Source organism: Lycium barbarum, chromosome 4, assembly GCF_019175385.1.
Source record: "Lycium barbarum isolate Lr01 chromosome 4, ASM1917538v2, whole genome shotgun sequence".
NCBI classification, from domain to species: domain Eukaryota; kingdom Viridiplantae; phylum Streptophyta; class Magnoliopsida; order Solanales; family Solanaceae; genus Lycium; species Lycium barbarum.
The window spans coordinates 7,895,360-7,918,296 of NC_083340.1; the positions used below are offsets into that span (position 1 = coordinate 7,895,360).

The 22,937-nt window shown below is 33.7% G+C and overlaps 2 protein-coding genes and 1 pseudogene across 2 annotated transcripts; all 3 read left to right on the plus strand.

Moving 5' to 3' along the window:
- Positions 1 to 19,265, plus strand: part of LOC132637119 (E3 ubiquitin-protein ligase RSL1-like) — a 43,253-nt pseudogene extending 23,988 nt beyond the window's left edge.
- On the plus strand, positions 14,106 to 14,885 carry LOC132635068 (14 kDa proline-rich protein DC2.15-like). The gene has a single exon (XM_060351286.1). It carries the CDS (start codon positions 14,250 to 14,252, stop codon positions 14,679 to 14,681), a length of 432 nt encoding a protein of 143 aa, XP_060207269.1. The 5' UTR covers positions 14,106 to 14,249; the 3' UTR covers positions 14,682 to 14,885.
- A 2,288-nt stretch (positions 19,266 to 21,553) lies between the features above and the next one.
- LOC132638137 (21 kDa protein-like) lies at positions 21,554 to 22,569 on the plus strand. Its single transcript, XM_060355113.1, has one exon. It carries the CDS (start codon positions 21,684 to 21,686, stop codon positions 22,272 to 22,274), a length of 591 nt encoding a protein of 196 aa, XP_060211096.1. The 5' UTR covers positions 21,554 to 21,683; the 3' UTR covers positions 22,275 to 22,569.
- Positions 22,570 to 22,937: the final 368 nt, after the last annotated feature.

A 22,937-nucleotide genomic window follows, 5' to 3' on the forward strand; every position in this document is an offset into this window, starting at 1 on the left:
TTCCTTTGCTTAATATGATTCTGTGAATATGAATGCACATGTTAAGTACAATGCACATTTTTTTGAAGTTTATCTCCTTTTTCGAATTTGAAATGTTTGGCTGAAACTTAAATTTAGAGTTTAGCTTCTTTATCTTTTGAATTCTATCTGAAACGATAGTTGATAAGCATGAGTAGTTCCTTGGTTTAGATTAGTTTGTTGGTTGGTTTGTCTTATATTGGTATGTACAAATATAGGATGAATAGTTTGCCTTTCATATTTTCTGTATCGATTTTGTTTCTTGTGTCTTTGGTTTATTGAAGTAGTACATAGGCATAGCGACAACTATAAATGTTTTTTTCCCGTCTAACATATTTCTGGATTTGTTTAAAAAGGGGGGATTAGTTTAAGTTAATTGTGTGTATCAATGTCTCGCCCTTTTTTTTTTTTAAATCTGCCTAAGCTCCAAATTATATCTCAACTAGTCCCAAAATCTGAGTTCTTTTTGTGTCTTAAATGCAAAATGTGTTGCTCACTGGTTTGGGAAAAACAAGTCTATAGCTAAAGGGATTTCAAAACCAAGTTGTGGCTCTCCTATTCGCGCCAAGTGATAAATACGCGTGTTGTCTTGTTTTGGTGCATAAAACTCGTCTATATCTTGTAACCCATGTATAAATTAACGGTTAGTTAGTGTTCATACCTTGAGCTTATGCATTGCTAGAAGAACTTATCGGGTGGTCTCTTTAGACACCCTCATTTGAGCATGTAATTTACTGTAACTTTGAGGATATGGGTTCTCTGTTTTTTTTTTTTTAATTTGTTATTTGGAACTTTCATGTAGTTAGAGACATGCCTTCAGGAACACTTAAATATAAGATTAAGTTGCCTGTGTAATGTACAGAAAATGCACAGAGCTGAAGCATAAAATTGAAATGTGCAAGGATTAATAACTCTGTTGTAGTTAATGTCTTGTTTGAATCATATTCTCCCTCTCCTATTTCTGACTAAATGTTTCTAATAACTAACTGTTATTTCTGTAGCATCTGATATGTGAATGATCTTATGCTTTATATTCTTCTTGATCGTTTTGTTGATGTTGTAATGGCGTGTGGTGTCTAAGCAATATCCTTCGGTGCATAATGAAGCTTGAATTTTGCTAGTTTATGTGGAGGCATTCACTTTATGATTTTGATTCAATTGTCAGTAGTTGCAGTGGCACCTCAACTAGGTGTTACCATTTTGCTGTGTTGAATTCCTCTGGGACAACTTATTCCAGTTTCGCTGTTTTTAAAAAAAAAACGATTTCAAAAGCATGAATCGAAGTACATTTTTTCTCCAGTTAAAAGCAGGAAATTGCATGAATGTTTTGGTGATTCTGTGTCTATTTAAAATTTTATGTGTCTGTGCATTGCAAGTATACTGTGTTTGATTATGTTTACATGTGTATATCTAGAGTATACTTTAGTTAATACGTTTATGGGGAGATTAGTTGGTCATTATGGATTAAGCTTGAACCCTCCCCGGTGTTAGCCATGCCTGGGATTCCTGGAAATCCCTTGGAACTTGTGCAACATCGGGAAGACGGGGGCAAAAGCTTTCCAATATTAACCTTCTAAGTATCCTTATGAATGTGTATATACGAAGTATACTTAAATATACATAATGTATACATAAATCACTTGTTTGTCTCGAGTGTTGAAATTGCTCTATTAATTTGGCATGTCAAGGTTCTGCTCTTGTTTATTATTTACGTGATGTTTTTATTTTGTTTCGGCCATTGCTTTTCTTTTTTATTTGAAGTATAGGTCTTGTAAATCCCCACTGTACTAATCATTTTTCTTTCATTTTTATGCATGACTCTCTCGTATGAGTCCAAGGGGCTCGTCTTCTCCCCGCATTCGGTGTTGGGCTAAAGCCCAACGTGATATTCCTTATCGAGTCAACCCCTCATCAGCAGTGTAGTAAAAAAAGGGATTTTGGGCCAAAGCCCATATGGCAGAAGCAGATTGCAGCAGCCTAAAATGGGCCAAACCCATTTAATTATATTTCTCTCCTCTACTCTATTTTCCTTTGTGTATTTGATTCGCATTGCTTGACTAACATTTTACCTTATTTTTGTTTTCTTAGATTAGATGAATCCTAGTAGAATTAGTGGGGATCGTAGTTGTTGAAAGATTAAATGTGATCATTTAAAAACTTAAAAAAAATGTAATTAAATGTTTAGTTAATCGTTAATGTATACAAAATTTATGGCTAAACGAAATGATTTCTCCGAAAAACGCCAAAGGCTAAATAACAACAACATCTTTTCAAACAAATCATGTTGATTTCATAATATTTTAATTAATGGAGGCTTGGATCATTTTTTAGCAGACATCAAATCCCCTCGGACTTCTGACGATTTCTTCATATTTTAAATACCATAAAACCTTAAATTTTACTAATATTAATCTTTCAAATTGTTAGTTGGAATAACTTATTTTCCTCAAATATTTATAAAACGTTGCATAATCCCGCGCTTTCTTTAGTTCACTTATAACTAAAATCTTTATGCAAATTATTATCTTATTTAAATAGCATTCTATATCTCCCATTTTGTAATCTTGACAATATTTATAAGTTATTTTCTTAAATATTTCTATTTTCCTAATTTCAATTAACTAACCTAAGTTTGACCGGTTAATCGTTGTTAGCGAATCTTAAAGGATGCCTAACCCCTTCCCTTTAGGATAACCGAGAACCCTTACCTAGAATCACATTAATTAAGCAGACCATTAACGGAGGTTTAGTTTAGCTTTACCTTAGTTAATAATTAGGTGTCCTAATTCACCGTTAAAATAATTAGGTGGCGACTCCTTCAGTTAAATAATTTTGGAATCACCAATATGTTGTACTCCGATTTGACCCGTTTAAAATGGGGTATAACAGCTTAGCGACTCTGCTGGGGATTTTAGGTTCTTAACCATAACAAACTTAGGTTAATAATTAATTTGTTGGATGTTTTGGTTGTTTTTCTTTATTTTTCCTTTATTGTTGCTTTTTTCCCGTATGTGCTTTTAAGTGTTTTTAATTATTGTTTTATTCCTTATGTGAAATTTTCTATGTAATAGTATGTTATTGCTTTCTTTAATTGGCATTCCGTTCATACTTCCTCCACTCTTGGAAAATTCACACAAATTCACACACTTAAAGCGGTTTCGCGGTTCGCGGCCGTGCACTATTAAATCGCCCTCTAGTTGCATCGATCTTGTGGATTTAGTCGATCAGCGGTGCAGTCGACAGCCACGGACTTTCCACTCTCAAGTTGTCCACTTGGGAGAGCCTTGTGTCATAGGAAACCAACTCTTAGTCAACTTAGGATAGAGCTAAAACAACACCTTTTTCCTAAGGGCATGCATATTAAACTTAGGAGGCTTAATATCCTTGGTATATTCAGTCCATTAGTCAACCTTACCCAACTGTCCAAGTGGGTTTACGACCCCAAGCGACGCTTATCATATTATGTGTGCATTATTTGAAGGTTGATTGTGCCAACAATATGGACCATTGCTCTAAATTAATTAAACTTTAGGAGGACGAATTTGTCTAACTCTTTTTGTGAAGCAGATTAATCATGACGATCCCAAGATTTCGTGGACTGAAGACTAACCTTAGCGCGCCTTATCTGAAGAAGTTTGGACGCGACGAAGAAGTGCATTTATCTTACGTAGATTAGGAAATATTTCATTTTGTACATTATTTTGGGAATAGAATTGTTTAATTAATTAAAGAGCAATGGGATGACATATAATGGCACATTCGTCTTTCAAATATACGCTAGGCCTACCTCTGGCATAAAGAGGTCCCTGTATATTAGGACGTGTGAATGCTTGTATTATGAACCTTGTTTGCTTACTCGTATTATGAACCTGAATTTATTTGCAATATGCTTGGATTTATTTCTAATATGCTCTTGGATTTACTTCCTATCTGCTTTACTTGATATTTACTAACATCCTCTTTATTTCAGAAGAAAAATTGAAATTCATAGTTGCTTATCTCTTTATTTTGACATACAATTGCTTATTGTTCATTAATTATTTATGCATCGTCTTCACAATTTTTAAAACATAATAATCAAATTATCCCGCGCTTAACGCACTTTAGCGATTCTAGAGCACCTTTAAGATTGTTCACATCCCTAGTGCCTATCCCTCCATTTTCCGAGCATGATCTCTTATTTTTACAAAGTATGACATTTTTCGGAATTCTTAGTTGATAAAATTTATTACTTCTGCGTCCATGAACTAGCCTCGAAATTTTTCTTTTGCCAACACTTGAGTTAATTCTTATTCTTATCGTTCCAAGTCTTTTAATGGGAATAGTCTCTTCTAATTTTTTTTATCAAATTTATCTTTTCTTCTAAAAAGTGGCAAATAATTGGTGTCACGTCAAGTTCGTCCACCTTATAATAGGACTTAATTATCTTATCTGGTTTGTCCACCTTAAAATAGGACGCAATATTATTAGGTTTGTCCGCCTTACAATAGGACTTAATCATTTTATTTGGGTTCGTCCGCCTTATAATAGGACTTGATTAATTTATTTGGGGCATGTCCGCCTTAAAATTGGACATATTAAGTTTTACAAAAGCGCACTGATGTTGCACTTGCACTTGCACTACTTTTACCTCGAATAGTTTTTGTACTAATCTCGCACTAGTACTACTTTCATCTCAAGTATTTTGTACTGATCTCGCACTTGCACAACTTTTATCTCAAATATTTTGTAATAATCTCGCATTTGCACAACTTTTATCTCAAATATTTTGTACGAACCTCGCACTTGCACTATTTTTATCTCAAAATAATATCGCACTAATTTTTACATCTGCATTAATTTTATTTAGAAGTAATTTCGCGCTTCTTATAAAAAAGAAAGAAAATACAATTTCGCGCTGATTTCCCCACTTGCATACATTTTATCGCTTTCGTTTTACAAATACACTAAATTCTATATTAATGCTTACACTTATTACTAATGAATGCACTTTAGGTTTTGCAGCATATTTAACAGGTAGCATAGCACAACGTGGAACTTTATCTAAGGCAGTGAACTGGGGCAATTTGTTGGGAAGGATAGTCAGACATCCCGACAAGGGTCTACCTCGAACGCTCGTCTCTAACCCCAAATGTTCCGCTTACATCCAATGTCTGATCATCGAGTTCACACACATTCCTATTTCAGAATTCTCAAGTTCGATCATAATACCCAGTTGTCATCATAATTCGACACTGGGACAATGTTTTTCAAAATTCGCACCAATCAGGACTCGTTATTCATGGGTGTCGTAGTTATCCCAGAACTACATACGGCCTGATTCTCGTGCAACCCGAGATATGTAGCCAACTCGGAGACCGGAGTTCGGCCGCAATCCTCTCAAATTCTCTATATCCTTAAGGCCTCCCAAATTCTGTGAGTCAAGACAAAATAGGCTACTAAGTCAACGTCTTTGCCCGAAAATTCTTTCACCATTACCGGTCAAAGAGGGACAAGTTGTTGACACCCAATTTTGTCCCACCTTTCTTCCAAAATATTTAATATTTTTGGCAACTTAAGAAATAATTATTTATACTTTACTACAATTATTAGATTTTTATTAATATCATCGTTAGCTATTATCATTTTTTACCGTTATTACCACTACTATTATCATTATTATTATTATTATTATTATTATTATTATTATTATTATTATTATTATGATTACTATTGCAATCGCCATGATCGCTTTTACATCTTACGCATCGCATTCATTTTTATGCAATCAAACAATAGCATTCACTTATTTTTAAAGCTTTATCAATATCATCGCACAACGATTACGATGTCATTATTAGCACACGTTAATATATAATTAACTAAAGAGTGTCTTTCATCTTAATTTAGGAGCTCAAATAAATATAAGGAAGAACACATCTTAAATCCGAAATAGGAGATTTCATGTAGCCCAATTCATACAAAAATACCAATCAACCCACAAATGTTTTTCGGACCAGCCCATTGTCACCCAAAAAAATATCCGGCCCAAAAATTACCAGCCCACATCTTTCTTTTATCACCCAAACCTAATTCCAGATACCCACCACCACGCCGCGCCTCCCCTGTTCCTCTCTTTCCTCCATTTTCAGCAAAACCTTACCTTCCTTTAGCCATGGACAGAGGTCGTCCGTTCCTTTTCAGTGCAAATTTTGGATGGTTCCACAGCCAAACGAACCCTAAGTCTACAGTTTATCAACGTTTGTTCCCTTTCGACCTCTATGCACGCGAAAGCCATTTTCGGCTAAAAATACAGCAAGTTTTTTGCATCATCAGCATTTGTTCCTCCATTTTTGGCAAAGCTTTTATGGTTTTTGTTTGTTTCCCTTAAGCCTGAACGGTAATCTCTGACTTTCAATTTTTTTTTTTGAGGTTTCCCTCCTTTGCCAAGGAAAAGATTCGAATCTTTCAAAAAGATGCGGATTTGAAATTAAATTGAACGAATTTCATGTTTTGTGAAGAAGTCATATATCACTCTAGGAACCCTAATCGGGGGGCTATAAGTACGAATTTCTTGGAACCATAGGAGAGAGCTTTTGGTTGGCCGCCTGTATTCCTCCAAAAAGTATCAATCTTCTTCAGTTCCAATACCCCTTAGTTTTGACTCGAAATCGTAAGTTATCTTACTCTCTCCTTTACCTCTGTCAATCGCTTTGAATCTGAGCGTATTCAAGCTCGGAATTGTTAGTGTTCGAGCGTGGACCTAATACCCCCGCACCCTGTTCACTGCACCCACAACAGGTAAAATCCTTACCCCTATTTCTATTTTTTTTTGTTCGCTACTGTTAAGATAGTTTCTCATGTAGTATAAAATGTATTGTTTGCAGTTTTTGTTGCTTTCCTTTGCTTAATATGATTCTGTGAATATGAATGCACATGTTAAGTACAATGCACATTTTTTTGAAGTTTATCTCCTTTTCCGAATTTGAAATGTTTGGCTGAAACTTGAATTTAGAGTTTAGCTTTATCTTTTGAATTCTATCTGAAACGATAGTTGATAAGCATGAGTAGTTCCTTGGTTTAGATTAGTTTGTTGGTTGGTTTGTCTTATATTGGTATGTACAAATATAGGATGAATAGTTTGCCTTTCATATTTTCTGTATCGATTTTGTTTCTTGTGTCTTTGGTTTATTGAAGTAGTACATAGGCATAGCGACAACTATAAATGTTTTTTTCCCGTCTAACATATTTCTGGATTTGTTTAAAAAGGGGGGATTAGTTTAAGTTAATTGTGTGTATCAATGTCTCGCCCTTTTTTTTTTAAAATCTGCCTAAGCTCCAAATTATATCTCAACTAGTCCCAAAATCTGAGTTCTTTTTGTGTCTTAAATGCAAAATGTGTTGCTCACTGGTTTGGGAAAAACAAGTCTATAGCTAAAGGGATTTCAAAACCAAGTTGTGGCTCTCCTATTCGTGCCAAGTGATAAATACGCGTGTTGTCTTGTTTTGGTGCATAAAACTCGTCTATATCTTGTAACCCATGTATAAATTTTACTCCAACTTTGCATTTTTAAAATTTATCCGTTAAATGCAATGACGATTTGTTATTAGCTCCAACTGTGTTAATTTTTTTTCTAGGCCAATTTGAAAAGAAGAAAAAAAAAACTTGGCTAGAACTCCGTCATTTTAGTCAAATAAAATTAGTTTTGTCAAAAATAATGAAGTACCATCTTTGTATGTCTTCTTTAGATGCAATGTCTATTTATTTCAACTGTGTATTCTCGTATTCTCTTATAAGGCAAAAATCAATTGAAAAAAACTTAGAATTCCATTAATTTTAGTCAAATAAAAAAGATTTAACCAAAATAATGAAATTGCAATTGTGTACTTCTTTTCTATTTCTTGTTTAAATGCTATGACTATTTATTTCAACCGTTATTCTTTTCTTTTTGGGGCCAAATTTATAAAATAAAATAAAAATTACTTGGTGAGAGCTTTTTTATTTTTAGTGAAATAATAAGTTTCAGCAGAATAATGAAATTTCATCTGTTTAATTTTTATCATATCTTATTTAGATGTAATGACTATCTGTTTCAAAAGTGTATTTCTTCTTTTTGGACAAAATTTGAACTTTTTTGGGCTAAAATATCATTATTTTTTAGCCAAAATAAGTTTTGTTTGCCTAAAACATGGAGTTCTAGCTAGGGGTGGGCATTCGGTTTTTCGGTTCGGTTTGGCTATTTCGGGTTCGATTTTTTGAAGGTGGACACCAAACACCGAACTAAACTAGTTCGGTTCGGTTATTTCGGTTTCGGTTTTTTAAAGTTCGGTTCGGTTCGGTTTCGGTTTTTTCAATTCGGTTTTTTTAATATAATAGTAGAAGCGATTCCATTGACACTAATTCATATTCTCAAAAGCAAAACATAAAACTGATAAATTGAAATCAAAATCAAACAAACAGAATACACAAGAACAGAAAACTATAATCATGACATAGGATTACTAGGTGTTATATACATACCGTAAGAATAATTAAGAAAACACATAAAGGACATACATTAATCGTAAAGAGACATCCTAGTTAACTTTCTGAGTTAAGGATATTTGATTTTTTCAATTGAAGTGGAAAATTAGGGATACAAATGCAAAAGAGGACTTATTACAATTGGGGGTTTTTTTGCTTTAAACTTAATGAGCCTAGACTATTTTAATTTTTTTGGGTAATGTATTAAATTTCGATGTGCGTTCGGTTTTTCGGTTCGGTTTTATCAAGCTTCGGTTCGGCTATTTCGGTTTCGGTTTTTTGACGATGGACACCAAACACCGAACCAAACTAGTTCGGTTCGGTTCGGTTTTTCGATTTTCGGTATTTATGCCCAGCCCTAGTTCTAGCAAAAGAAAATTACTAATTTGACCTGAAAAAAATATTTAAAAATAATAATAAATTTTAAAAAGTAACCAAAAAAATATTAAAAATGCCACGTGGACAAAAAATTCAAGTGGGACCTCTTAGGATGATATCATGCGGGAACAAAGACTATCAAGAAGATTATTGATAATTTAGGGAGGATCTGAGTAGAACACTCCAAATTTAAAGTAAGTCTCAACTCTCAACAATTATAATGCATCAAGACTTCAATAGACCTCTAATATCTAGCGATAAAATTCGACTTCTCAATCACTAAAACTTAAAAGATGATCTATTGAATAAGATTCTTTACTGATGTTTCCTGACTATGTTAGTTCATTATTTCTTTGATTTTTCATTTACCAATTTTCAATTTAAAAGATGCGATTGTTAGCATCCACAACTTTGATTTCATTACCAAGCAAAAGGGTGATTTTAATACTTGTCGCATCTTCGAATTCCTGTCAAGACCAAAAGATCAGAAATTAAGGTACGAAATGAATAAACAAAAAGGAGCTGTCCTTTCAAAATTCGTTGAATTTCTAGGCACCTATTGTGCAGCTTATGCATAAAAACGAAGGAAAAGCTCAAATATGCCATCGAACTATCAGAAATGGCTCATTTATGCCACTCGTTGAAAGTTTGGCTCAAATATGCCACTGCCGTTACCTTTTTGGCTCATCCATGCCATTATTCACTAACGGTGGTTTTAAAATACCAGATATGCCACGTGGCAAAAATTTATTGGTCCACGTCACTTAAATGAAAATCAGCCAAAATAAATCCTAATTAAACCAACGGAAAAGGCTCAAATATGCCATCGAACTATCAGAAATTGCTCATTTATGCCACTCGTTGAAAGTTTGGCTCAAATATGCCACTGCCGTTACCTTTTTGACACTCAAATAATAATAATAATAATAATACAAAATTCAGTTAGAATACTTTTTTTTTACAACCATGGTGTCCGGCCAGATGGAAAGAAATCACCTAATATTTTTGCCTTTGCTAAAATTTGAACCTGAGATCTCATGCTTCATTGACCACTAGACTGACACGCTTGAGTGCCACTTAGAATGCATTTTATCTTCAATCATTTCATCAGCCTTATTACTTCAAATTTGCTTTTTGACAAATCAACATTGACGAGATTACAATTATGTTATATTGCTCAAATATATCTATGAACGATATATATAAGGTAATTAAAATTTTACTTGATTTTAAACTCCTAAATTTAGTACTTCATATATATAGTCAGGCCTCTCTATAATATCATCTTTATATAACAACTCACTATAAATATCAATTTATTATCGAATTCAAATTTTATGTTATATTTTTCACTCTATAATAACTTTTTACCTACGGAAAAAGGTTTAAAAAATGTTCTTAACGCATTAGAAATGACTCAAAATGTCCTCCTTTTATTTATTGGATCAAATTTGCCCTATCTTCCACCGATCAAAAATGTCCTTATATGTATTCGAAATGACTCAAAAATGTCCTTCTTCGGTTATATGACATTAAAAAATGATTCAATCATATGATTTTTTTAATTTTTTTTTTTTGAAAAAGTAAACAACCAGTATAACGTAATTTGAAAATAACAAGGCACAAAGTGGCTCTAAAAATTCGTCGTAACTGGAAAATGTAGAAGTTTGTCAATAATTATTTGTTTGAACGATTATTTTATAGTGCTTTAATTTGGACACGGCCAACAATGATGAAGGTGAAAACAGTTGAGCTATTTGAGCAGTGGCATAAATAAGCGGAGTGTCAAAAAGGTAACGGCAGTGGCATATTTGAGCCAAACTTTCAACGAGTGGCATAAATGAGCCATTTCTGATAGTTCGATGGCATATTTGAGCCTTTTCCGTTGGTTTAATTAGGATTTATTTTGGCTGGTTTTCATTTAAGTGACGTGGACCAATAAATTTTTGCCACGTGGCATATCTGGTATTTTAAAACCACCGTTAGTGAATAATGGCATGGATGACCCAAAAAGGTAACGGCAGTGGCATATTTGAGCCAAACTTTCAACGAGTGGCATAAATGAGCCATTTATGATAGTTCGATGGCATATTTGAGCCTTTTCCGTAAAAACAATAATTATATTTTCCTTATATTTTCAAAATCTAAGCTACAATTTAACAGTTCGGGTCATAATTTTAAAACCTGTGACTCAAAATACCAGAATGTCTGATTACTTTGAATATAGGAATAACTACATGACATAACAAACATATAGTGGGTATTAACATTTAGTAGCTATAGTTTAACTTAATTACTTCTCATAGCAAACATTTGTGTATTAATAACATTTAGTAACTATATATATACACACACAAAATAAAATATTCATCACACTATTCACTCCCAACCCATTCCTCCCATATCTCTCCCCCCCTCTTCTCCCCACTGCTCCGCCGCCGGCCACCACCGACCGCCGGAGCTCCGGCAAAATGTCGTGCCCTTCACCACCGTCACTGCCAGTCCCTTCCCCTTTTCCCTTTCTTTCTCCGGCGGAATTTTTTCCGGTCAGATCTGGATTCGCCGGAATTTTTTCCGGTCAGATCGCTGTATTCGTTGTATTCCGGTCAGATCGCTGTATTCCGGTTAGATCCGGTCAGATCGCTATTTTTCGGTCAGATCGCTGTATTCGCCGAAATTTTTTCCGGTCAGATCTGTGTTCACCGGAATTTTTTCCAGTCAGATCTAGATTCACCGGAATTTTTTCCGGTGTTCGCCGGAAAATTTTCCAGTCAGATCTGGATTCGACGGAATTTTTTCCGGTCAGATCTGGAAAAAGTCCAGATTTTCGCTTTATTTTGTTGTATATTTACCGTGTATACAATGTTTTTTGCTTGTATTTGTTGTATACATACCGGAAAATATGGCATATTTGTTAATTTTTTAGTGTATGAATGTTTTATACTGTATTTTTTGCCTGTATCTGTTGTATACATACCGGAAAATATGATGTTTTTGTGTAATTATTGGTGTATATGTATTCAGTTTTTACTCGTTGTATTCATGAATACAACAAGCCAATTTATGAATATAGATAGTTATTTCATGAATACAGTGAAAAAAAAATTGTTATTTTCATGAATACAACTAAAAAAAAAAATTGAATACACATGTGGGAGCTAGGCTGATTTGCTACAGAACGTAAATATTGAAACATTAGCTATGCAGTTTGATTAAACCCCAAATATTTGCTATTTATGTAAAATGCCCTTGAATATATGAACGAGTACAAAATATCTCTTTTGCTTGATGAAATGAAAAGGACGGCGATAACCTAACAAACCCCCCACCCCCACCACCATCCATATGGTGGTTGACATGGCCGTCTCAATAACATTAGGGGCCTAAAGCTAAACTTCAAACAGTGGCCCTAATTTTTTTTAAAGAAAATATTATCATATATATTTTTATTTAAAGTCTACTTTTTTAGCTTTTTTAGATGTCAAGTCATTATTTACTATTTTATAGTCAATTTGTTCAAATAATTTCAATTGATAATGTAGTTAATTAATTCAATCTCTCTTGAGACATTGTTGATCTTAGATAAGATTTTATCAATTTTAATTTTAAAAATTTCTTTCGGTTGAAGCAACCGTTTATATATAAAAATACACCTTTAAAGAAAAAATGGGGTCCTAAGAAAACTGGGCTCCAAGCGATTGCTTTATTGGTCTTATAGTCGAGCCGCCGCTGGTGGTTGACCAAAAAAAAAAAAAAAAAACAAGTACAAAAAATATCTATTCCTTTGGAATATGGATTGCGAAATAAGAAGTTAAAATTAAATTAAATTAATGAACATATCTATCCAAGCTCCAATGATAACTTTGCATTAGCATCTTTGAATATAAATGGTCAATATTTGCGGTGATTTGTTTTTGGATTTACATAGACTGGCCATGATCTATCAATATCGCACATACTAATTGGGCTAAAAATATAAAGAGAAGTACTAATTGATAACGAGGACATTGTATTCACACTTTTACACAGAGTATTGTGTCCTTTCTTTTAATTTCCGCAGTATGCTTTCTAATATAGACTTCGATAATATTGATGAAAAACTAAACATATATAGGCCACGCAATTTCCTTGACAGGAAAAAAGAGATGACACTGAACTATCTCATATTCAACTAGTTGCATAAATACGTGAATTCTTGAAAACCAGGTTTTAGATTCTCTTTTCCAATAAAACGGAATGAATGCATTGACTTGAAGTGGTGAATCCTAATGAGATGATTTTGTAGGTTTGAATTTTGTATACCTTAACGAAGGAGCACGATGGAAATATCTCATTATTGCACGACGCCTTGCTTGAATGGCTCGAAAATAGGGACAGATTTAAGATTTGAAATTTATGAATTCGTATAACGATCTCAAGTTATTGTACAATATTAATAACCGGGTTCATACGAGAATATCATACCAATTATACTTATGAGCTTTTTGAAAAGTCATATTCTAGAAAGAAATAGCACATTATTAATCCGCGAGTATCACGTACAGCTTAATCTTTAATTATTCCCTCGTGTCGTTAATTATCCTTCTCTGGGAGCCATTATTCTGGTCTCTTAGTGTTAGCTAAGTTGCTATTAACACATCAGAATAAAGGTCGTATCATTAATAAAATAAGATTTTTAACTACAAGTTGCTAGTGTAGTCTTACATGTTATAACATGGTACCATACTTAGTTTTATCAAAGTTAAATGTTATAAGTATATGTCTATAGTCTTGCATGTTATAACATGGTACCATACTTAGTTTTATCAAAGTTACATGTTATACTTATATGACATTCTTTTCTTACATTGTACAATAGAATAGCTATAAGAACAAACAGACCGCACTTTTACTAGAATTAGTTTCCATACTGAACAAAAGAATTAATCTTGATGAGATCCAAGTCTTGGCACAGGTCCAGCATGTTCAAGAATCAAGAAGAATGTTCAAATAATTAAAGAGAATATATAATCTAATTAGAATAAATTATCTTTGAGGATGAAGATAATAGACAACTAATGAAATCCACAAAACTACACGTTTATAATCCAATAATATAGTAGTAGTATCTCAACTCTCAAGTTGCATTTGCCAGCTTCTTGTATAGATATTTCTCTATCCACTTGGGCGGTTGGGCTCCCACATCAAATTTCTGAAATAATTACCTTCAGACAATTGAAAGTAGAAAAAAATATTCAGAATTTCTACCTATAAATAGCCACTCATTTCATCATCTCAAACACCAAGCAAACAACATCTTCACTACTAATTAGCCACCTTCAATTGTTGAGAGAGCTAATAACTTTGAAAAATGGCTAAGTCCGCTGTATCCTCCATTGCTCTTGTTCTCACATTGAACATCCTCTTCTTCACTGTGGTTAGTTCCACTAATGTCCCATGCCCACCACCCCCACACCCAAAGCCCCACCCTACCCCTACACCCTCCACCCCCGCCACCCCCTCTACCCCATCAACAAAGGGTAAGTGCCCAATAGACGCACTAAAGCTAAATGTGTGTGGAAATTTATTGAATGATTTGGTTCACCTTGTTATTGGAAGTAGCTCAGCTAAAACTCCATGTTGCTCTCTAATTCAAGGACTTGCTGATCTTGATGCTGCTGTTTGCCTTTGCACTGCTATTAAAGCCAACGTGTTGGGAATTAATCTGAATGTTCCTCTTTCCCTCAGCTTGCTTCTCAACAACTGTGGAAAGAATGCACCCAAGAACTTCCAATGCGCATAAGACATTTCCCAATTCATCTTTCTTTCAGTTCCAGAAAATTTCCAATTCATATTTCAGTGTGTTTTTGGTTTGTATGCCTATTCTAGTTGCTTATTTTCAAATGAAGTATACTTTTTGTTCTAATTGGTGAGAAAGGAGGCAATTAGTTACCTTCTTTTCGCTGTATCCGATTTTCATGAAATAAATGATATCTTTTGGAGTTTATATGTAACATGTTTGACATAAAGACATACATGGAGTACTACTAATGGGCTAAAGTTTCTTCTTCTATGCTTACTACTACTATGATCAGACATTTAAATCTCCTTATAATTGTTAGTAGTACTATTCTTTTTAGTGATTGTTACAACACTAGAGTACATGTCAGGTGATATTATGTCAGATTTTATTCCTTTTTTAAGTTTCTTACCTATTTTAGCTTATTTTGCATGGAATTAATGTGTAACAACTTTTCAAAACCCCTCCCTCTGTCTTCCTCTCTCCTTCAATTATAAGAAACAAAGCACAACACACAGTTTTTAGATTCATTTTTTTGGTTTTTTCTTCTAGACTCCTACAATAAAAACATACAAAGAGCACGCACCCACGTCACTTTTATCATCACAGGACCTATGAAATTGTGAGTCCTATAATAAAATGACTTTTTTTTGACGAATCATATATATGACATACTTGATCTTCGGAAATAGACTGGCAAATGTGTTAATTGCACAAAATTAGGATCACACACCTCTGCTGTACCAGTTACCGTGCCTACGATAAACGCTAAGTAACTAAGTGCGGAGCGAATATCTGCTGAAAGCATAACTATGGTATAATTACGGAAAAATCATCAAAAAAAATTAAATTTTCTATCCACAAACTTTCACGGAATATATCGTAGAGTATGATTTAGCCCAAAAATCGGTGAAGGTTTGGCAAGAGATCACCCTATTTCATTGAAAAATTATTTAAAACTAAAAAAGCTCGTTGACAAAAGTAAACGCCCTCATCAAATATTTCTTAAATAATTTTGTTTTAAATTTAAAATATTACATGCGATATATAGTTTTTTTTTAATACAGTCGTAAAATATATAAAATTTATTTTAAAAAACAAGAGGAATTGATAGTTCAATTACACGAAAAAGTTGACTGTCTCAACTCTTAACCATCTCATACTCAGAACTTGTCATTGTTTTGGCAGAAAGAGTAAAATAAAGAGGTTAGTGAGTAAAACCCTTGTAGACTCGTATTAAGAAAAAGACGAGAAAAAGCAAATAATAAGAATCAAATCTCACTATGAAAGACTCCTGCTAATACTTTTGGTCTAGAAGTCTCGATATTTCACACAATAGCTCCTAAGATGTATGTTATAATAGGGTTTGGATACCCTCCAGTGATTTATGTTTCAGTAATGCTCAATACCTATCTTGATAGACGCCACGTTTTCCTACGTACAAATTTAGTGGCCCGATTGCATATATATGTCCTCCTCCACCCAGGTAACACTCTTTTTCTCTACCCAAACAAAGAACGAAGATTTAGAAATGTCTGGCGTAAGCTCTTCCATTTTTTTGGAGTGAAATATTCACAATCTTTTCCTTCTCTTTGTTTTCAATTCCATAATGGCATGGAAGTTGGCAACGGTGAGACTCACCTTATTTCTTTTAGAGCAACATCTTGGAAATGTTGGTAGTGCTATGGAACATATGTTGTAGAGGAAAAGAGTTACCGAGCAGATCATTTTTCTTTTCTGCTACACTCCTAATAAAATTCTCATTCAATTATTTATTTCCCACGAATCTTTTCTACCCATTTCTAAAAGCTGTTGAGCTCAAACTAAAAAACATGCCTATCAGAATTAAGATTTTTATAGTGAATCTGATTATCGAATTTAAAGTGGAGATTTAACTAAGGAAAGCTTTTCATTAGTCTGGGTAATTGCGTTGTAGTTCTGTGTCGCTATTTCCGATATCTTTTTTGGGTAGAGAAAAAGAGTGTTAAAATTTGTAGGAACACGTGGCTTCTATGAAGATGGTTATTAGGCATTACTGAAGCATATGTTAGAAGACTCTGTTCAAAAATCAGTAAAGCAAAAATTGGAAAATCGTTTAAAATGCACAAATTGGAAAGTACTCGAGATCACATAATTCACTGTGTGTCCTTAAGGAATTTAATCCACTCATTGTACCTGAAGAGATGATAGATTACTTCCTCCCAAAATAAAATGGATATACCTATTAATGGCGTAGCAGTACCTCAAACCCCACCAACTTTGACGAACGCAAATTCGGCAACAAATCACACAAGGACTCGATATTTTGTTTGTAAGATAATTATGCAGTAGTTGCGTTCGAAAATTTTCAATGTAGAAAAATGAGGCATTTTCAAAAAGATTATCAATTAAACCATTTGACCGAAGTCGAAGTCGAGCAACGGCGACGCAAGGGAGTCCTCCTCTCAACTTTTTATGAGCTAGAAGATGTTCTTCTATATATAAGCACACATATGTTACTTTCCACCACCAATGTGGAAGAAAGACCACTTAAAAAAGTTACTTTTCAAAATTTGATTTTCCTCAATTTTCCAATTCACACCACTTCATCTTCAAAGCCCAATCATTTGATGGTCTTTAAAGCCCAACAGCATAAATCACTGAACGGGTCCCAAACCCGTTATAATCGTCAAAAGAAGCTGAGCATGGATTGGCTGAATTAACTACCCCAAGATGCTTAACAATAAGTCATAATCCTTGCTTATCTTATAAGAAAAAAAAGGTCCTCTAACTCCTCTGGGACTCGATTCCTTTTCCTATAAAGTTATTGTAAATTGCATATGATAAATTTAAATTGGCATAACTACATGTATTAAACTCCATTTGCTTAACTTGTTTTGATATAACTTGGAAAAGAAGGCATATAACTGCTGATAAGTATACGCGGACTCACAAAAGTGGGGAAAAAGAAAAGAAGGAAAAAGAAGCAAACACTTATCACTCACGGAATCAGAGGCGGACCCACATGGAAGGGTACGTGCACTCTCACCTTTCGAAAAAAAAATTGTATATATATTTGTATATATCTTAAAAAATTAGTATATATTTAATTATGCACTCTAACAAATGAAAGTGTTTTTGGGGAACGTTGGTTGCAACTGTTGCTTCCTTTACATGTCACCCCTGATCAAACCCGAATGTCACTTTTAATTATTTTTTGAGCCTAATTTTAGGAAAACAAAAAGCATTAAATGAGCTCGCCCAGATTCGAACCTGCACTGTCACCACATGTTGCACAGCCTTAGCCACTGAGCTATTTCTTTCATTAACTTTACTATATTAAATTTTATTTATTACACATATTTGACCTATATACTTGTATTTTCGTCACTCCTATGCTATCAATGACCGGTCCGACACAGTACTATCCCTCAGTCGTCATTAAATTTTTTGTTGGCGTTTATGTTAAGATAATGGTGCCCCGCTGTCTTAAAATCCTGGGTCCGCCTCTGCTCACGGTCACACTGATCATGGGAAGCACACTGCAAAAACTCACCCAAAATCAATCACAACAAAACCAAGAAAACGAATTGCAAGTAGTGACAACATTAGCAACATTCCATGTCCCTCTTTAAATTGTAACCAATTTTTCGACCCTATATCTTGTCGAAATCTAGTGAACCCCCAGCTATTTGTTAAATGGTGTGACGTGTTGTGTGAGTCTACTGTTTTAAGGTTAGCTCAATGTTATTGTCCGAACCGGAATTGTTCGGCTTTGATTTTGGATGAGTGTTGTGGGCATAATGTGAAGAAATCGAGGTGTCCAAATTGTAAAACGTTGTTTTGCTTTAAGTGTAACCTTCTATGGCACGCTGGGTTACGCTGTGGACGCAATGGGGATTTGTTGTATCGCAACGACGTGGCTTTGCGCCTGCTTGCTAAGCGTAAAAAGTGGAAGAGGTGTCCTCGTTGTGGAACTTAATCAAGGTTGCAAAATTGTCACCTGCAGGTTAGTTTATTGCTTTTAAAATTTAAATAAATTCTCGTTATTCTTTGCTTATAGGTTTATATGTTAATAAAACCTCAGCTTTTAATTGGGATGGATTACAACTTCGGGGGTTTGGATTATACCGGAATCTGGACCTTTTGCAAATTGTTTTGGTATTAATGGAAAAAATTGTAAACCCTGATAGTAGTATTGAGTTTGCTAGTTTTATTTTGTTGAGAAGAATTAGGGAGTGCTAAAAGATGAAATTGCATGAATTGTCCTTCAAATGGGCTGGTCTTTAATTTTTTTCTCTTTGAATGGCCTTGTCTTAAACTCTTGCCCTTTAGTAATCCAACTTATAACTAATGGGACATAAGTTCTTTACCGGCAACAGTCCTGCGAGGCATAACTTTTGGGATATTATAATGCAATAAAATGTACTTATGTCCTGCCAAAAAGTTGTTTGTTATGAGGGCCAAAAACTAAAGACCAACATAAAATTGGGGCTAAAGTGCCAATGCCTAAAATCCTATGGTGGGATTTCGATGGCACAGTTTTTAAATGAGTTTGATCATGTGGGTGTGAATTGTGGTTTTCTGTTGCTACATGTTTGCAGTTAATGCATCCTTTCAAACACATTTTTTATGTGAATTTTCAAGCTTCCACAATATCGTCCAGGAAAAAAGAGTTTACTGCTCAATTAACCTAAGCCATCTTCTTAAGAAACACGGATTGGGCCCCATTCAGGGCCTTGTCTGATGTATTTGGGCCTCCACGTTAAGTAAAAGGAAATAGACTTCCTGTTTTTGTCTAATGATGCTTATACATAAAAGTCATTTTCGTTTCAATTTTTCTTGATTTTGTTAGGTGCACAGTGCATTTTTTTATTTTTATTTTCGAACAAGAAATGTAGCTCTTTTTTGTACAAGAGAAAAAAGTGTATTTAAACAGAGTTTCGGAAAGCTACGTCAATATTCTTGAAAAACTGCGGCAGAAAGTTACGAGAGTGCATATAGTTTTTGTGGTAGATGCATAATTCTTTTTTTCTTTTTCTTTTTGATTTGTATGAAATTTCAATCTTGTGTTTGAACTTTGTAGTAATAGGTCAATTATATTAAGCAAAACGTATTGTCCAATAGGGTACATTTTACACGAACTTTGAATATTCTCATGATATGTAACATTTCTTTTTCTATCGCAGTCTCTTCTTTGGAATCTTTCTCCAATTAAAGACTTGGATATTACTCCAAACAGCACATGTGTATACTCTTTCAAAAATATCATGTAACTAACTTTCTTCTTCCATCACAGGCTGAGTAGCAAGTTAAACTAAGTACTTTTTTTAATTCAAATTGAAATCGCTCTCGTATGCTCTTTGAGTCTTTTGTTTAAGCATAAATTGTGGAGTACTCTGTTCGATCTTTTCTTGATTATTTGTCAAAAACATAAATGGTTAACTTTCTGTTTCCTCCCTGTAACTTAAAATTTCAGAGGAAAAATGAATTGGTAATGTCTGAAATCAATTGAATAAGTAATTTGTTAGCATATTAATATCATAACCGGCAAGCTAGTGAATTGGTATTAAGGGGTTGTTTGGTTGGTGATTAGAGGTATACAAGTATTAGTAATGTAGTGATTAGTTATGAGATTAGCTATGCATGGTTTAGTTATTTCATCTCTTACCCTGCATAAAATAATACATATATTCCGTCATAACTTATACATGTATTAGTTACACATGACTCTAAATAGCTAACCAAACACCATATTTGGTGTATTTAGCAAAAAAATACTACCAATCATGGTACAAGTTATGCATGATTTAATGCATGAATAAATCACATCTTAAGCAGGTGAAGAGATAGTTATGCAAGGATTAGTTATTCTTGTGTTAGTTATTCATGTAATGTAGTTAGTCCATTTTCTACCCTGTATAAAATAATATATAGATTTTATTTATACATGTATTAGTTATATGGAAAAGAAAAACATGAACTCTACTTTTAGCAATGCTATGTTTTATGTGGAAAAAAAAAATCAACCAGACATTATATAACTTAGGCTAAATTCTATGTGAAAGTTATTTTTCCCCATTTTGTATCAAAATAATGTATAAAGTTATGCTAGTTGTAATAGATAACTCCTCTCGAATGCCCTGCATCTTAATGGCATTAACTTTACTGATGCAAACAAAAGCCTATAATAAGATAACGATTAGAGATAAAGGAAGAGGCCCCATGCATACAATAAATATTCACCTTAAGTTTGTTACGTGCACGTTCATTTTTATTTATGCTTGCTTATGACTACTACTAACCTGCCTGCTTTATTCAGATGTTGATCTAAAACTTATCTCATTTGATTACTCTTGCCTAATATATTTGTTTTAATTATAAGGCCAAATTGATTGACTGAAAAATAGCTAAATTTTGTCTTAAAATTTAAATCTAAATCAAATTGACAGAGTTAAAATGGATAATTAGACTCGATTGATAATTCAATTGAATTTACAGATCAGAAAATTATTTCATGACTGGAACCTCAAATAATATTTAAGAGTAGAACATTGGCTTGCTCAGCGTACGTGGCTACATATTGTGTGGTATACATTGGAAAAAAAATAGCTCTTGAAATGAGGGATATACGAGAAAAACTTGCTATTCAAGAAATGGATTAAAAACATCTTGTCAAGTAAGACCAGCTTTAATTTTCACATCCTGACGAATAATAATGGAATATTGGACATTCGTGCATTAATTAATTCCTAGCTCATTCAACTTTGGGGGTTGAGTATAAAAATAGGATAACACCATTTACAGCACCATCATATGGTCCCAGACATCCACACGACATTATAAATTGGCAGTCTATTTAAGTTCAGAACTAGTCCAAAAGAGACTGTCACCAACTGGCGGCCTAATTTGTTTTGTTTAATTCTGTGGGATCCATAAATAACACCATTTACAGCACCATAAATATGGATTATTATTCCCTTTGGAATACCTACGAAATACGAACCACCATTATATTCGAATCAAATGGAAGGCAACTTTCTCTGCAGTGCACCAGCATTTTTATTCTTTCTTCTACTATTTTCTAGCTACACAACTTTAGTCTATAATAGCACTGATGCTGAGAACATCAAAAAATCATGTGCTACAACACTGTACCCTCAATTATGTTGCAAATACCTCTCAAGCTATTCCAACAAGATAAAAAACAACCCTAAAGTCTTAGCTACATCTGCTCTATCCATTACCTTATCGATAACTCGTTCGACTCTACAAACGATGAAGAACATATCCAGAAGTGGTGACTTGAAGCCTAGAGAAATTGGGGCCATGCAAGACTGTTTAGAGGAATTGAATGATTCAATAGATGGACTCCAAAAGTCAATGGAAGAATTTAGTATGAGCCATGGTAAAGATGACCCTAAATTTGTACTTGAAATGAATGATGTTGAGACTTGGGTAAGTGCTGCTTTAACTGATGATAATACTTGCATGGATGGTTTTGATGAGAGCAACATGAATGGCCAATTAAAGACCATGGTGAGAAAGTTCATTTTAAGGATTGCTCATTTGGCAAGCATTTCCTTGACTTTCATAAACCATTATGCCGCGCAATGAGATAAAATTTTAGTTATATATACGAAATAGTGTACAGAATTTTTATACTATCATTATATCAGTTAAACCTGTATGTTTGTTTGTTAGTTGGCTTATATGTAAAAAATTAAAGTTGCTTTTTTTTTTTCCCTTTCATTTGGGGTTTGGGGGAAGGGACGGGGGGTCCCTTTTAAGGCCATTTGTTTAATTAGTTGATAAGTTATGTGTAATTTAATGATTTGTACTTTAGTTTGATTTGGGCAGGAAATTGTATTGTTGTATATTTAAAAAAAAATCTTGGGCTTTGAATACTTAATTATATTGCGAATAGGGATATTATTTTACCATTGGCACAAGCAGTGAAAAAAACGCTTTTCACCTCTTGCTTCTATAAAAAAAAAAAAAAAAAATATATATATATATATATATATATATATATATATATATATATATGATGTAGAAATGAAATCTCGATTATATCACTTTAGGCTAAAATTTTATTTGTCAAAAACAAGTTAAAAAGAAGCGTCGGCAAATTACCTCTCATCCTAATCCCATCTCCTTAAAAATGAAACGCGTTGATCAGCTTGAAGATATGTTTAGGCAATATTAGCGTACTTTTACCTAACTAAAAGAAATTAGAAGTCACAAATGAATCCACTCCCATGGCAAATAAGGCCTAAT